The following is a 16,199-nucleotide window of genomic DNA, read 5'->3' as shown; positions in this document are numbered from 1 at the left end:
GTCATGTTGGACTTGAAATGTAAACTCTGCTTCTCTCTGCACAGATAAGGCCAGACCTGCTGGGTTTCTCCAGCATTTCCTGTTTATAGAGAAGAGGCTCATATAGTGCATAAATCCTGACAGTTTTTGTTACTTCCAATCATTTTTTAATCAATCTGTTAGACATGTTGAGTCAGCCCCTCCAGGCTAGGTGAGATGTTCTAGCCTAGAGGCAGGGACACTACACGATGCCCCAAGAGATCTAGTTAATTCTAGGTTTAGAAAATGTTCAGTCATTCTGTGAAGGTATCCTCTGCTCAAATAACCTGTTGCCACTACCCAGCAGAGCAAGGTCTCCTGAATAAAATACTTCAGAGGTCAATGGTAAAGCTATACACCAACATCTGACCTGGGAAAATTAGGAGCGGAAAACGCCATATATTAACTCAGATCTGGCACAGTTGTGTGCTCCGAATGCCTTATAACTAATGATATTAACCCATCTTTCAACCATTAGCAGGTTTGTACTCAGGCACAGGAGATCGTTAGACTGGCCCATTAGGCTGCATTGGAGCAGTCCTATTACATGGCAGTTACAACATTTTGCTCTCTGCTCTAATGCACTTCATTTATTTAAAGGGAAGCTGCAGTTTCTAGCTTGCTTCTGTTTAACGCTGTGAGCCATGATATCAGCCCCTAATTCCCAGCTCGTTAGAAATAGAATTGGATTTATCATCACGTGTACTCAAGCACAGGGGTACATGAGTACAGTGAAAAGTGTACAAAGTTGCCGATACTTAAATACAAAGACATCTAGGTACAAATCATAAATGTGAATAAGAAAAATGAAAAAGTAAAGGCAAAAGATCAGCATTACAAGATACCTGAAGTATAAATTAGAAATTTATAAAGAAGTAAAGATAAAAGTTCAGCATGACAGTCTTTCAAAAGCAGGGAGCCCACTCTGGCCTTCACCTCGAGACTAGGAGTCTGCACTGGCCTCCCTCACCATCTGATTTTGCCTTTCGAGGGAAACTTTCTGTTTACATGAAGAAGGTATTTACTGCTTTGGAAGGGTCGAGTTCTTTTGCAGACTCTGGTCAGATTCACCCCACCGCAGATCTCAGGCTGAAGCCTTGTCCCTGGGGAGAGCAGACCTGGTGTGTTATACCGATGTGGGATTCGCCATACTCAGTGATCCTGAAGGCATCCCCTGTATAATGTGAAATTGTTCCTTTGACCAGCGTTTTTTGCTGCTGCCAGATTCAACAGTGTGTCAAGCTGTTCTTTTTTCTTAAGTTTAATATCTTGCGTAGTAGAACATTTATGCCTTTACAACAAATTTACACATTGGTTAAAGACACTCTTTCCCTCACTGTTTCTTGGTCTTCAAGCCTCTCCAGATATTTGTTTAGTCAGCGACACATGGAACGGGTCTTCTTGGGTCACAAATCCAAATTGACTCTTCTAGAATTTACTCAAGTTCTCTTTTTGTGTCTGATGTAGAGCTCTTGCAATGGACTTCTGCCCAACTCAAATTTTTGGATACAGCTCCATCAGTTAGTTTGGCATACAGAGCTGAGACAGTTCAACCTTGAGGTCATCTAACTCTTTCCATAACTCCTCTGTTTTCTTGCCACGCAGATTTCTTGATTTTTGCCAATTTCTTGGGCACGCTATAGCCTTAGGTTGACTGTGTAGCTACACAGGGCATGGTTTAGGGGTTAAAATACTCCCTGATTACATCGAATCCCCACAGTATGGAAGCAGGCCATTTGGCCCATCACATCCACACACAATCACCTGAGGCTGGAATTGGGCACAGGTCCGTGGCACTGTGAGGACTTTGTGCGAACCACTGAGCCATTATGCCACACTCATGTTGTCTCACCCAGCAAATGTGACAGGTGTCATTTAGAGCTGAAAGCAGAGGGCTACAAACAGTATATCCAACAGTAGCACTGCATGGCATTGTCATGACTGGCAAAACACCTACCTTCAAATCTCTGGCTTGACTGCAGAGATGGAATGACATATAGGATTCAGTATTAGCAGCTGGATTTTGCAAAAACATTGCCTGCATTAAAAGATGCATGACAAAAATGATGCCAAGTGATTGGAATTTGTCTTTCAAGAGCTTAGTGACATAGTCAGAGAGTCATAAAAATGTACAGCACGGAAACAGACCCTTCGGTCCAACCTGTCCATTGTATCGAATTTATCCAGGGCAAGAGGAACAAAACTAGAGACCTGCTCTGCATGTCCCCATCTTCAGCATACATACTACCTTTTCCTAGCTACTAATATTTCTGAAGAAGGGTCACTGGACCTGAAACGTTAACTCTAATGTGTCGCCACAGATGCTGAGTTTTTCCAGCAGTTTCTGGTTTTGACTAACCCCCTCTGTCTGGTGTTTTCTCGATACTATCGAAATACAATCTTTATCAAGATGGCAACATCCACTGGAACCTGGTGTGCATTTATTCGGGATTGTGTGCTTCCCATCACTGATCCTGTCCTAATGGAAAAATCCCATTGCTAGCCTCAGATGCCAGTGAAATGACCCAGAGCATGAAGTGCTCACCCGTGCTGGCATGCCAAGCATTCACACTATATTGAGACAGGTGTGACTGAGTTGGGCTGGTCATGTAGCCAGGAGTGTCTCTTCAGGTTGTTCCTCCCTATTCCAGCAGCCTCAGGACAGGGCATGATCTCTGCAGTTCAGACAGTTCACTGGACCTCACAAGTGGTTATCAGAGGTCGGTATGAGTCTTTCAGCCATCCCTTCCACCACTCCTGCCTCTCTTTGCAGTAGCCAAATCTCGGCCTGCTGTTCCTCACACTGCCTTGACAGTATTTCAATGTCTGGAAGTCTTCCTTGCTGCATTGTGAAATTCTGGAAGCACAGTGAGTTCTTCAGAAAACCAGACGGACTGAGTGTGCCAGCCCGTAGAGTGCTGGATTAGAGAGATACAAATCTTCAGCGGGGAGCTCAAGTCTGGCCTCCCTCTCCCAGCAGCCAAATGACCTGCTATAAGGACACCCTGAAAACGTCACTTTAGTTCCTGGGATCAGCCACCCTCTAGAAGTCTACCACAAACCCCAGACACTGAACACTGTCATATTCATTACAAAGGATGAACAACTAAATCAAGCACACAAGTAACTCCACTGTGCAATATTTCTCTGACCAACAAGTCAGTTTCTCTTACATTTCAGCCTATTCCCCAGAAACAGCCATGCATTAATGTGGTGATGAACCTGTCTCTGTGGACATAGCTGTACTATAAATAAAAGCCCTCATGGCCCAGTCTCTGTGGATACTGTGCTGTTATATGAAGTGCTACAACTGAAGTTGGAGGGGTGCACTGATTCCTTTCTAGTCCCTCGCTTCCAATGGTCATAACAAACTTTAACTCACGTGGGGATTTGGTTAATTATCCAGGTTTACTAAGAGAAGCAATTCAGCCTGGTTTCTTTGGTCACAAAGAATAACTAGATTATGACAAAGATAACTTTCACAAACGTGTAAAGATTATTGACAAAGTTAGATTTATATTATACAGAGTTAGATCTAAGTTGTCTTCTGATATCCCAAAATTAACATGAGGCAATAATCTATCAGTTAGCATATTACTGCTTGTGGATTTCCTTCACCTTTGCTCACAGCTGCACTGAACATTTAGTCGTACAATTTCTTCCAAATCACCACAGCCCAAAGGACTTCTCCAAAGTTCTAATTTCAACACTTAGCTGTACTTATTGATGCTTAGAACCTCCTGCTGAATTCAAGCTGTCCACTTACTCTTGACTTCACACTGAGCCACATTGTTAATTATACATCCCTTGACTCCCAGAACAACTTCTTAATTTCTGACTGTACAAAGCCAGTGGTGCTCAGTTGTACAGCACAGATTAAAAATTACTTTTTGTAAGGACCTCTTGCTCTCTCTCTCTGTCTTCTAACTTCAAATAACTGTGGCACCCGAACTGCTTTGAATGACCTGTTGTAAAACTTGCTGCACAGGCTGCACCTCTATTGCTGGGAAGAGTTAAATTTAATAATCCAACAGACGAATGCAGTAACCCTTTGGAATTGCTGTCCCCTGAATGCTTCAGTGTTTACTGTGCTGGCACTTACACACAATAAAAAGGAATTCATCATGCAAGGTACTGATATATCAGCGGCTATAGTCAGCGTTGTACCACAAACAAGTTGACATGCAACAGACGATAATGTAACTGGAATATCAAATATTGTATTCAGCTCGCATGTGTTTGTGGACATGTGTGTCTCACAGATAGGTTTTATGTTTTTCATGAGAGCCCTCCTGTGTGTGTTTGCTTTACCAGTCAGGTTTATCTGTGTGCCCATCCATCAGTGGCTTGTGTTGATCTCTCTTGTGGCACTTTCCCAGCCTGCTGTGCCCTTCGCTCCCTTTGGTTTATGTCTGCTTATCTGTGTCCTCTCTGAAGACATTCACCATGCCTCTCACCCATCGTGCATATTGTGTTTTCCACTGACAGACCCAGTGTACCCCATCCACAACCCCGCTGGGTGTTATGCTAATGGGCAGATCCGTGCCCATGGAGACAGGTGGCGTGAGGACGATTGCACCTTCTGCCAGTGTATTAATGGAGAGCCCCACTGTATGGCCACAGCCTGCGGTCAGAGCTGCTTGAACCCAGTGAAGATTCCGGGAGAGTGCTGCCCTGTGTGTGAAGGTAAGGAAGCCTTTAAAATTGAGAATATAATTATGTTCATTCAGAGCAAGCATCAAAACAAGCTTACATAAAAAAACACATTGTAGTCACACATGTTCAGTGGCAGCAATTTAGTGAAGGACACAGATGGATAATATGCTAATTGATAGAATTGTGTAGAATTAATATTCCACTCCTCCAGTGGAGTTAATGATAATTACTCCTGGAAATCAAACTGCTTTTCATCAGCTACGTATGTTTTGAGTCAGACTTCATGGCCTTTTATGATGATGATGAGTTCCTAGCGCCAACAGGCTCTATCAGTACAAGAGGCATGGACTGTAGGTTCCAGGCCCCATGTTTCCTTGGCTGTGCAGGTGAGAGAGAGACTGAAACAGAGAGTGTGCAGGAGACTCTGAATTCCTCAATATACTGGCCCATCCCTCAGAACCTAGAGGTGTGACAACAAGGGAAAGCCAGGCTGTCAGCTCTCGGAGATTATTCTTGTTCTGTAACCCAATCTCCACGCTGCTTTTTGAGTTGTTGCTTCCGTGCAGTGCCTGCTATTCCAAGGGGATACGGGGTGACCCGCTCTGACACCGAAGGCCTATGGTGACCCTTTACTGCCAGCCGTGATATGAAAAAAAATGCCCCTCTGCATCTTCAAACCTCATTTTCACCCCATGGCCCTGCACCACAAAGTTCGAACTGTCGGTTTATATACTCCCCGTGTCCCATTCCTGACTGAAACCCGTCAGGAACAATGTAGAGCATGGCAGGAGGTGACCAGTGGGTAATGCCCCCTGGTGGTCAGACAATCTGGTTGGGATGGGGCCAGAGCCGGTAAGGGTAAGGGGGTGATCTCTCTCCTGATGCGTCACGGGGAACTCTTCTGAAGATTAAAATAACATACTATTTCTTCTTTCTGATGGTGGGCGCCTGGTGGGGACAGCAGCAAACATGTGACTGTATCAAAACGGTAATGGATCGCAGTTATGTTCTGCTCCTTAAGCTCTCATTCATAGTGCCCTGACATTCCCGTCACAAGGGCTGACACCGTCTGATACCTGGGACTAACGACATCACCAGACTGAGGGGTTCCAGGCTGGGGAGAAGATGTTTCCTCTATTTTAATAATCACCTCCTACCTCAGCATCCCAACAACCTCACCCATCTTCCTCACCCTGCCCTCACCAACTCTCATTTCATAATAGGGAGCTGTAGGATTGGAAGAGGTGTCATTATCAGCCCTCTAAGGGTTTTGGGAAGGTTGCCTCATCTTGTAAAATACCAAAGCCTGACACAGAGCTGGTTCAATTCAGTGAAGGCCATTCCCTCGTTTTACACGGGAAATTGGGAATGTGAGGAATGCAAGTGGTAAATGAAAAGTTATTTTTGGAATGGTTCATATGTTTTCACTGGGATCTTACACCAACATAAGCAGAACATTTTCAAATTCACACCTGGCAGGTGGCTGCTTTGAGGTAGCAAGTCATGAAGGAACCTAATGCACAGAGCTTGACTTGTTCTCCCTGATATCTGCTGGGTGGTATATTTACCCTCTGATGTCTGGAGTAAGATATGCTCCTGTATATCGTACAGTAATTTCATTACAGTTCATTGCTGGCAGGTGCCTGGAGACAAATGAAGGTAACTATCTATTGTTCTTCCTGACTGTGCCGATGGTAAATGCTGAGAAACGTTTGCAGGAAGAGTTCCATCAGCCCGTTTGATCTCAGTGGAATCCTTTTGATCTCCTCCTGCCAGGATACCAACCCAAATGTCTTCCCCACTACAGCATCCAGCTGTCTCTGAAATAGCTACAGCTCTGGGCGGCACGGTGGCACAGTGGTTAGCACTGCTGCCTCACAGCGTCAGAGACCTGGGTTCAATTCCCGCCTCAGGTGACTCTCTGTGTGGAGTTTGCATATTCTCCCTGTGTCTGCATGGATTTCCTCCGGGTGCTCCGGTTTCCTCCCACAGTCCAAATATGTGCAGGTCAGGTGAATTGGCCGTGCTAAATTGCCCGTAGTGTTAAATGTAGGGGAATGGGTCTGGGTGGGTTACGCATCGGCGGGTCGGTGTGGACCTGTTGTGCTGAAGGGCCTGTTTCCAAACTGTAAGTAATCTAATCTTCGAACTTCAGCCACACTGAGTTCCAACCCTTGTTCACCTCCAAGAAAATGAATGCTTCCTCGGCTTTTGCCCCAAACAGCCCTGACCCTATGCCCTCCTACACTGCAGCGTCACCGTCCACCTTCCTTTATCCCATTCTCAGCCAAGTCTTGCTCTGGATTCTTAATGCTGTGAAGGTGCACCGGACTGTCAAAGAGTCTTTTGGATCAGGGCCCATTCTCCTTCACAGGTGGAGTCTACCTGAGGAAAGACTGGGCTGGTCTCCCTGGTATAATGGCCAACAACAGATTTATCAGTTGGGAGCTAGGGTGGTGTGTCAGAGAACCAAGGCAGAGCCTCCTAAACAGCTCGCCCCTGCATCCGTACTGTCATCCAAGTACAACGGAGCAGGTGTCTTTTTTTCCCATGGGTCAAATCCATTTAAATCACAGTCAGGAGAAAAGATGGCCGACAGGGCGTTTTGTGATGCTTTTTTTCTATTGGAAAAGTACTGTCATTCATCTGAACAATGCACAGGCTGCTCAATGTAAGATAAATAGAACATCCTGGAGAAACTAAGAAGGCATGATTATATCTGTGGAAAAAGGAACAGAGTTAGCATTTTGAATCCCACTTGCCTCTTCTTTAAAACTGAAAGTAAAGATCCAGTTATCTTTAAAGGATTAAACAGGTGGTCCCAAGCAGAAAATGAGAAGCTGTTCTTCCAACTTGTGCTGAGCCACGGTGGAACACTGCAGCAAACCCATTGCAGAACAAACTTGGAAAGACAAAGCATGACATTGAGCCACACAAGGCTGTATTAGGTCAGGTGACCAGAGGTTTGGTCAAGAAGGTAAGTTTAAAGGCCCATGATCAAGGAGGAAAGTGAGGTGGGAGAGGTGTAGGGAGGGTATTTCAGAGCTTGTACGGAGGTCACTGAAGTACAGTAATCATTAAGGCGGCCAAAGTGACACAGTGGAAAAGATGGCTTCAGGATTTTGAGTTAGAATTTGCATTAGTAGAAGGATTCCATCTCCAAGTTTCCATATTCATATTTAATTATTGTTAAAATATTTTAGCAAAACACTTTGCTGTCCATTGTGGAAGGTAACTGGGTCAACGAACTCCTATTTTTCTAGCTGACTTTCTGAAAATTTCCCTTTCTACTGTTCAGATCTTCTTAATTTCTTCAAGGCTTTTTGAATATTTTAGCTGAAATACTAGCTCTTAATAGCTTAGTCAAGGACTTGCTGAAAGAGATTCCTGTTCCTGGCCAGTAGGTCAGGACATCATTTCTGCTAATCAAAGCAAAACTATGTCAGTTTAAAAGTTTCTCTTTAATGATCAGATATCCGTGCGAAACTCGGGATCAGAGAGAGGGAATTGTCAGTAACTCAGGGTTAAATTAGGAAGATGAAAGGATGGTGTGTTGCTTAATTCACTTGGGAATTAGGCATATGTAGATTTACCAGAGTGATACCAGGAATTAGGAAGCATATGTATAAGGAAAGATTAGAGAAATTGGCCTTATTCTCCTTGGAATAGAGAATATTAAGGGGTGACCTTATTAAGGTGTTTAAAATTCAGAACAATTTTGACAGAGTAAAGAAGGATATTCTGTTTCTACTAGTTGTTATGTTATTAACTAGGTGTCACAATTTCAAAATTATTGACAAGAGAAGTAGGAGTGAGATGAGGAGAAACTTCTTAACTGAGAGAGTTGTTAGGATGTACTGTCTAGGTAGAGGAGTGCAGGTATATGAGGTTTCAGAAGACAGCTGGCCATATATTTGAAAGTGATGAAGTTAGAGAGCTAAGGAGATAGGGATGAAGTTAAAGGAGCTACAGAGATAGGGCTGGAGAATGGGACTAGCTGGGTAGCTCTTTTGGGAGTCAGTACAGACACACGATTGGCCAAATAGCTTTGTTCTATACCATGGAATTCTATGATTTTATGTAGTATAATCTTGGTCGAGGGGGTAAGTGGGTTGGAGTTGCAGTCATGAAAGGGTACATTGTGTAGAAGGACTCAGCTTGACGGAAAATGCCCAACCCCTTGGTCAAGCCTCCCTGTGTCTCAATGGCAGAATGGTATCAGTGTTGGCATTCTGAGAGCATTGTGTCACTGGACAATCAAACAGGACGAATGTCTCCAGTTCCTTCGACACCATTGGAATTTTTCATCCTGCCATCCAGTCCCTCCCCCACACTCTCATCCCCTGCTTGGTGGAGTTTGTAAAATTAGATGGACAGATATCCTTCTGTCACTTTCCCATCTCCTGTGGTATTTTATCAGTGGTGCCCTGCCTCTAAGTGGTCAATTAATTAGCTATATCAGGACTTTGTACTGTCACTGCTGGTATGTTGACTTTGTGGTAGGTGTGGAGGAGGGAAGGCGAAAGCTCCTTAGCTAACTCCACTTGATCAAATAATATCTCTACCAACACTAAACCCTCCCCCCACCCCACTTCCTGCCTCAGAGTTAAGTAAAATTTGACCCTCTTCTTGCAGAGGGCAAAGGGGGTTGGAGTCAGGGTGGGGTGGAATGTCCAGCTGTTCTGCATGGAACTCCAGCCGATAAGTCACCATTTAGCACAGACCAGGTAATTGATTACTTGCCTCACTCGCACTTTCCCAGTACAGTTGTCATTCCCAAAGAGAATGTCATTCCCAGAAGCCTGTGGAGGGAGCACCCTATTGTCGTCTCTGAGCACGGAATGCAGAGTCTACATAGTGAGTTTCAAAGAAGGGCCTGAAAAGAGAGGAGAGATGGTGAAGTCCATTTGGGAAGAGAATTCCAGGGAAACTTGAGGCTTGGCAACAAATGATGGACCAAAGGAGGTGGGTGAGCAAGAGACTGGAATCAGAGGAAACTACAGCTCCAGGATGTAGAAGTGGGGAAGTTTATTGAGATAAGGAGGTTGAAGTCTTGGAGGGATTTAAATATGAGAATGAATATATCTTTGTATGTCTTGAGACCACCAGGATGGCTAAGGACAAGCTGGATCTTAGACTTTTTCTTTTAGCAGTTACTATAAGAATCTGTGTTTGCGATGTAACTCAGTGGGAATTGTACTGATAACCTTGGTGGAGGGTCATACACTATGAGGCATATTTTATGAGGGTGAAGAGTAGAACTTCAACCAGCAGAATATTGACACAATATGATCAGGAGGTGATAATGATATGAATAAAACATCTGATACTGCTGGAAAACTTGCAATTGTAATATAGGCTCAGTATCAGCTCGCAAAGAAACCACAATAAATTGACGCAAAGCTAGCCCTTGGAATTGTGTAGTTATTTTTGCTTTTACTTCCACAAGGCCAATGCATGGTAGGGAGCTACTAAATACTGAGGGAGAGTCCAAGGTGAGATGGTTGCCATAGTGACAGCAAGCAGACAAATGGGGACCAAAAGAACTTCTAAATTGCTTTTACCTCGTAGGTGATGATTCCAGGCCAGATATTATCTCCCCTCTCTATGCAAAATAAATTCCCTGCTGCTTGAATGTGTGATAAGATGTGTTGTTCATTGCGTAAGACTGCGTTCACTGTATAAATTACACACATACACATTGCTGAAGAAATCCTACATATCACAAAAGAAAGCCTCATTCTCCAAAATAATTCACTATGTCTCTTCCCTGTGAAACTCTTTCAGCACAAGTGTGTGCACACACACAAATATGCAAATACAAGTATGCACACACACATGCATGCAGGCAGACATGCAGGCATGCACAAGCATGCATGTGCACACGCACACACATACATACACGCACGCACAGGTCTCCATAGCTTCACAAATGCAGAGCAATGCACTCAACTTTACAAGGCAACTGACATGGACACCACTTCCAATCAGCTATTGAGAAACCTGCATAGTTCACATTCCAGAGGGCCTGGTCTCTGTGTATGCCTGGACCCCTGCAATATAGGAGAATCCTTGAGTGAGAGAAGTCATGTTTGGAGCTGTTGGGACGTGGAAGGGGGGTATTGAGGGTGGAGAACAGTGGGAGGGTGAACTAAGCTGGATCATATTGACACATGTCCGCCTCCACTCCACCCCCACCCCAACAATCAATGGGATGTGTCTCTGCACTTCAAACCGCACAGATATCTGTTGCTATTTTCCCATCTCCCCAGTGCATTGGTTTAATACATGACCACAGTACAGCAGTCAAAGAAGATTAGATTGTATTGCCTGTGCAGGGTTTGTTTCTTCCCGCAAGCTTAGCTATTGTTTGTCTATTCCAGTGTGTGGAAGTCTCGCAATGATTCTGCCTTTATTTGTTGAGTCTTGTGTGGTGAAGTGAAAAGGGCAGATGTTTTTCTTTCTCAGTCTGCATTTTTTTTGTGCGAACTTATTTCCATTGTCCTCTGTTCTCAGCTCATTTAATCACAGGCATGCATATCCAAAAAAAATGAACAGTGTTTGAATTTGTACCTTGATACAATAAAAGCCACTGAAGCCTATCCACAGCCAGCAGACAGGTATTCTATTCACTGCAGTGCCAACCATGGCTTCTGAGTGAGAAGATTGTCACTTCAAATCCACTTCAGAGACTTGAGATCATAGTCTGGGCTGACAATAAAGTGCAGTACTGAGGGAGTGCTGCACTATCTGAGATGGTATCTGAGCCTAAAAGATAGAAGATCTTTAGAAAGTGGAAAAGCAGGGGAATTGTCTAATACTTAAGCTGGTCGATGTAACTCAAATAAATTCTGTTTTTTCTGTCATTTTTGTTTGTGGGAGTTTGCTGTTGTGTTGCCACATTTCCTGCATTTGAACTGTGACTACCCTCCAGTAATGTTACAAAGTGCTTTGGGATGTCCTTAGTTTGTCAAGATATTATATAACTGCAAAAGACTCTGCTTTGCACTTCTTGCGTCTTTGCAGCATTACTGGGTTTGTCTACTTAAGACTGGGCTCCCGTTCATAATTGATGTTTGAGCCTTGTCTAACTCATGTCCCGAAGCACCAAAACAGGACGTAATGCCCTCTCTTTATAGAATCATGTAACTGAATGTACTTAGTGGAGGTGCAAGGTGGCAGAATAATTATGTTCAGCAGCAGCAGCATGAGATTTTAGCCACAGCTCTGCGCACCATCCTCTCCTCATTGTACTTATACTGTGAGAAGATCTTAGGATCAGTAATCATCTTAGCAAGGCTGCGCTGTGACCATCTGGATGAGCCATCCAGTTAGTTCCACTCACCAGCTCTTGCCTTAGAGCTGGGCAATTTTTTCCACTTCCAAATATTTATCCTATTCCTTTCTGAATGTCACTATTTAATCTGCTTCCACAGCCTTCGCAGGAGGTGTATACCAGATCATAACAACTCACTGTAACAATTTCTTTCCATTTTCACCTCAATTCATTCATCTTCTTTTAGCATTTAGCTGAAATCTGTATGCTCTGCCTACCAGCCCTTTTGTCATGAAAATCAATTTCTCCTTATTTAATGTATCATAACCTTTAATGGTTACAAATGCCCCATCTGGAGTATTGTGTGCACTTTTGGTCTCCTTATCTTAGGAAGGATGTTCTTGCTTTGGAGGGAGCGCAGGGAAGATTTACTGAATTGATTCCTCAGATAGCAGGGCTGACAAATGAGGAGAGTTTGGGTCAGTAAGGATTGTATTCACTGGAATTTAGAAGAATGTTAGGGGCATCTCATAGAAACCTATAAACTCCAACAGGCCTTGGCACATTAGATGTTGAAAAGATGTTCCCAATAATAGGGGGAGTCCAGATGCAGGGGTCAAGGTTTAAGGATATTGGGTAAGCCTTTATAGGACTGAGAGGAGGAGAAATTTCTTTACCCAGAATTTACTCCCACGAAATGTTGTTGAAGCCAAAACATTATGTGTTTCTCAGAAGGAAGTAGGTAAAGCTCTTGTGACTAAAGGGATCAAGGACAGTAGGGATGAGCAATAAATGCTGGTCTGTCTCACAAATGAATTTTAAAAATCATAGCCACAGGATTAGGTTGATGAGCTCATGGCTGATCCTGTTGTATGGCAGGGCAGGCTTGTGGGGTCAAATCGCCTACTCCTGATCCTGTCATCCATGTTTCTGTGTAACATCTTTCTCAGATTTCCAGTTAATCTTCCCTACTCCCAGGAGAACTGCTGCAGCTTCCCAGTCTCTCCCTGGAGTTGAAGTACATAATTCCACAATAAATAGGAGCCTAAAACTCTGCTCCATCACTCAATGAGATCATGGCTGACCTGATAATCGTCAACTCCACCTTCCTGCCTTTTCCTCATAAGCCTTGATTCCCTCCCTAATCTGTTTATCTCAGCCTTGAATATACTTAATAACCCAGCCTCGACAACCCTCTGCAATAAAAGAGTTTCAAAGGTTCATTACCCTCTGAGAGAAGATATTCCTCCTTATCACCGTTTTAAATTTGCGACCCCTAATTCTGAGATTTTCGCTCTGGCCCTGGACTGTCTCTCAAGGGGAAACAACATTTCCACACCTATCTTATAAAACTCCCTAAGAATCCTGTATGCTTCAATAAGATCATCTTTCCTTCTTCTAGATTACATGAGTACAGGCTCAACTTCCTCAACCTTTCCTCATAAGGACATCCCTCCATACCCAGGATAAACTGAGCAAACCTTCTCTGGACTGCCTCCAATGCTAATAAGCTCCTCCTTACAGAAGCAACCCAAAACTGTTCACAATATTCTCCATGTGGTGCAGCTAGTACTTTAGGAAAGGCTTGCCTATTTTTAAACACTATTTGTTTTGAAATAATGGCCAACATTCCAATAGTCTTCCCTGATTCCTGCTGACCTTGAATGCTAGAATTTTGTGATTTATGACCCAAAGCCCTCTGTGCTCCACCTTCTGCAGTCCTTTCCCATCTCAATAATATTCACCTCCTCTATTCTTTCTGCCAAAGTGCTGAACTTAATATTTTTCCACATTATTTTCCATCTGCCAGGTTCTTTGCCCACTTGCTTAATCAAAGGCATTCATTCTGGTGCCATTCAAATAAATTCACCATGGATCTTATGAGACCTTAACATCTTTGATTAACTGAGATATCCAGAAATGGACACAAATTCTACCTAACCAGTGATTAACTGAAGTTCAGGAAAACTGCTAAAACAAGAACAAAATGCTATACTGGGGATGCTGGCAATCTGAAGGAAAAAGTGCAGGAGAAAGAAGACGAGTCATACTGGATTTAAAACATTAATTCTGTTTCTCTCTCAGCACTTACTGCCAGAGCAGCTAAGTTCTTTCAGTACATTTTTTTTAACAAAATTGTCTTGGTTTTGTGGTCTTTAGGCCAGGTTTAGCTCGTGCCAGTAAATGAGTTTGGTCAGAGTTAAAATCTCATTCTCTGCCTCAGTTTATAAAGCCTGAGGGACCACCAACTTTTGTTTAACCACAGCCTTCCCAGCATGTTCCACCAGCTTCAAAGACAAGTACCATTCTGTCCCTGCACCACCGTTAACATTTCATTTTCCCCTTTGCAACTCGCTGAGGTCAGCTTTCCTCCATTTGAGTATTTTCACATTTAATCTTTCTTCATCCTTTTCCGTAATTACTGTAAACCAATGGATAGTATGGTCACTGCTTCTCAAAGGTTCCCACTGAAACATCTTCACTTAGAGTCATAGAGATGTACAGCATGGAAACAGATCCTTCGGTCCAATTCATCCATGCCGACCAGATATCCCAACCTAATCTAGTCTCACCTGCCAGCACCCAGCCCATATCCCTCCAAACCCTTCCTATTCATATACCCATCCAAATGCCTCTTAAATGTTGTAATTGTACCAGCTTCCACCACATCCTCTGGCAGTTCATTTCATACACGTACCACCCTCTGTGTGAAAAAGTTGCCCCTTAGGTCTCTTTTATACCTTTACCCTCTCACCCTAAACCTATGCCCTCTAGTTCTGGTCTCCCTGACCCCAGGGAAAAGACTTTGTCTATTTACCCTATCCATGCCTCCCATGATTTTGTAAACCTCTGTAAGGTCACCCCCTCAGCCTCTGACACTCCAGGGAAAACAGCCCCAGCTTCTCCCTATAACTCAAATCTTCCAACCCTGGCAACATCCTTGTAAATCTTTTCTGAACCCTTTCAAGTTTCACATCATCTTTCCAATAGGAATGAAACTAGAATTGCACACAATATTCCAACAGTGGCCTAACCAATGTTCTGTACAGCTGCAACATGACCTCCCAACTCCTGTACTCAACACTCTGATAAACAAAAGCATACTAAATGCCTTCTTCATTATCCTATCTACCTGCAAATCCACTTTCAAGGAGGTATGAACCTGCACTCCAAGCTCTCTTTGTTCAGCAACAATCCCGAGGACCTTACCATTAAGTGTATATGTCCTACTAAGATTTGCTTTCCCAAAATGCAGCACCTCGCATTTATCTGAATTAAACTCCATCTGCCACTTCTCTGCCCATTGGCCCATCTGGTCAAGATCTTGTTGTAATCTGAGATAACCTTTTTTGCTGTCCACTACACCTCCAATTTTGGTGTCATCTGCAAACTTACTAACTGTACTTCTAATGCTCACATCCAAATCATTTATGTAAATGACAAAAAGTAGAGGACCCAGCACCATTCCATGTGGCACTCCACTGGTCACAGGCCTCCAGTCTGAAAAACAACCCTCCTCCACCACCCTCTGTCTTCTACCTTTAAGCCAGTTCTGTATCCACATGGCTAGTTCTCCCTGTATTCCGTGAGATCTAAACTTGCTAATCAGTCTCCCATGCGGAACCTTGTCGAATGTTTTGTTGAAGTCCATATAGATCACATCTACTGCTCTGCCCTCATCAATCTTCTTTGTTACTTCCTCAAAAAACTCAAATCAAGTTTGTGAGACATGATTTCCCACTCACAAAGCCATGTTGACTATCCCTAATCAGTCCTTGCCTTTCCAAATACACGTACATCCTGTCCCTCAGGATTCCCTCCAACAACTTGGCCACCACCGACATCAGGCTCACTGATCTATAGTTCCCTGGCTTGTCTTTACCACCCTTCTTAAACAGTGGCATCTCATTTGCCAACCTCCAGTCTTCCAGCACCTCACCTGTGAGTATCGATGATACACATATCTCAGCAAGAGGCCCAGCAATCACTTCTCGAGCTTCCCACAGAGTTCTCGGGTACACCTGATCAGGTCCTGGGGATTTATCCACCTTTAACAGTTTCAAGACATCCAGCACTTCCTCCTCTGTAATTTGGACATTTTGCAAGATGTCACCATCTATTTCCCTACAGTCTATGTCTTCCATATCCTTTTCCACAGTAAATATTGATGCAAAATACTTGTTTAGTATCACCCCCATTTTCTGCGACTCCACACAAAGGCTGCCTTGCTTATCTTTGAGGGGCCCTA

General features: G+C 43.6%; 1 protein-coding gene across 1 annotated transcript in view; it reads left to right on the top strand.

The window, feature by feature from the left end:
* Window positions 1–16,199, top strand: part of crim1 (cysteine rich transmembrane BMP regulator 1 (chordin-like)) — a 206,198-nt gene that overhangs the window by 129,503 nt on the left and 60,496 nt on the right. The window contains exon 7 of the mRNA XM_060831315.1: window positions 4,507–4,704. Coding sequence (XP_060687298.1) covers window positions 4,507–4,704 — 198 coding nt within the window. The remainder of the gene's footprint in view (window positions 1–4,506; window positions 4,705–16,199) is intronic.

The sequence above is a fragment of the Hemiscyllium ocellatum genome, chromosome 10 (assembly GCF_020745735.1).
Source record: "Hemiscyllium ocellatum isolate sHemOce1 chromosome 10, sHemOce1.pat.X.cur, whole genome shotgun sequence".
NCBI classification, from domain to species: domain Eukaryota; kingdom Metazoa; phylum Chordata; class Chondrichthyes; order Orectolobiformes; family Hemiscylliidae; genus Hemiscyllium; species Hemiscyllium ocellatum.
Note: the sequence above shows the minus strand (reverse complement) of the source record. Positions and strands in the feature narration are given on the sequence as shown.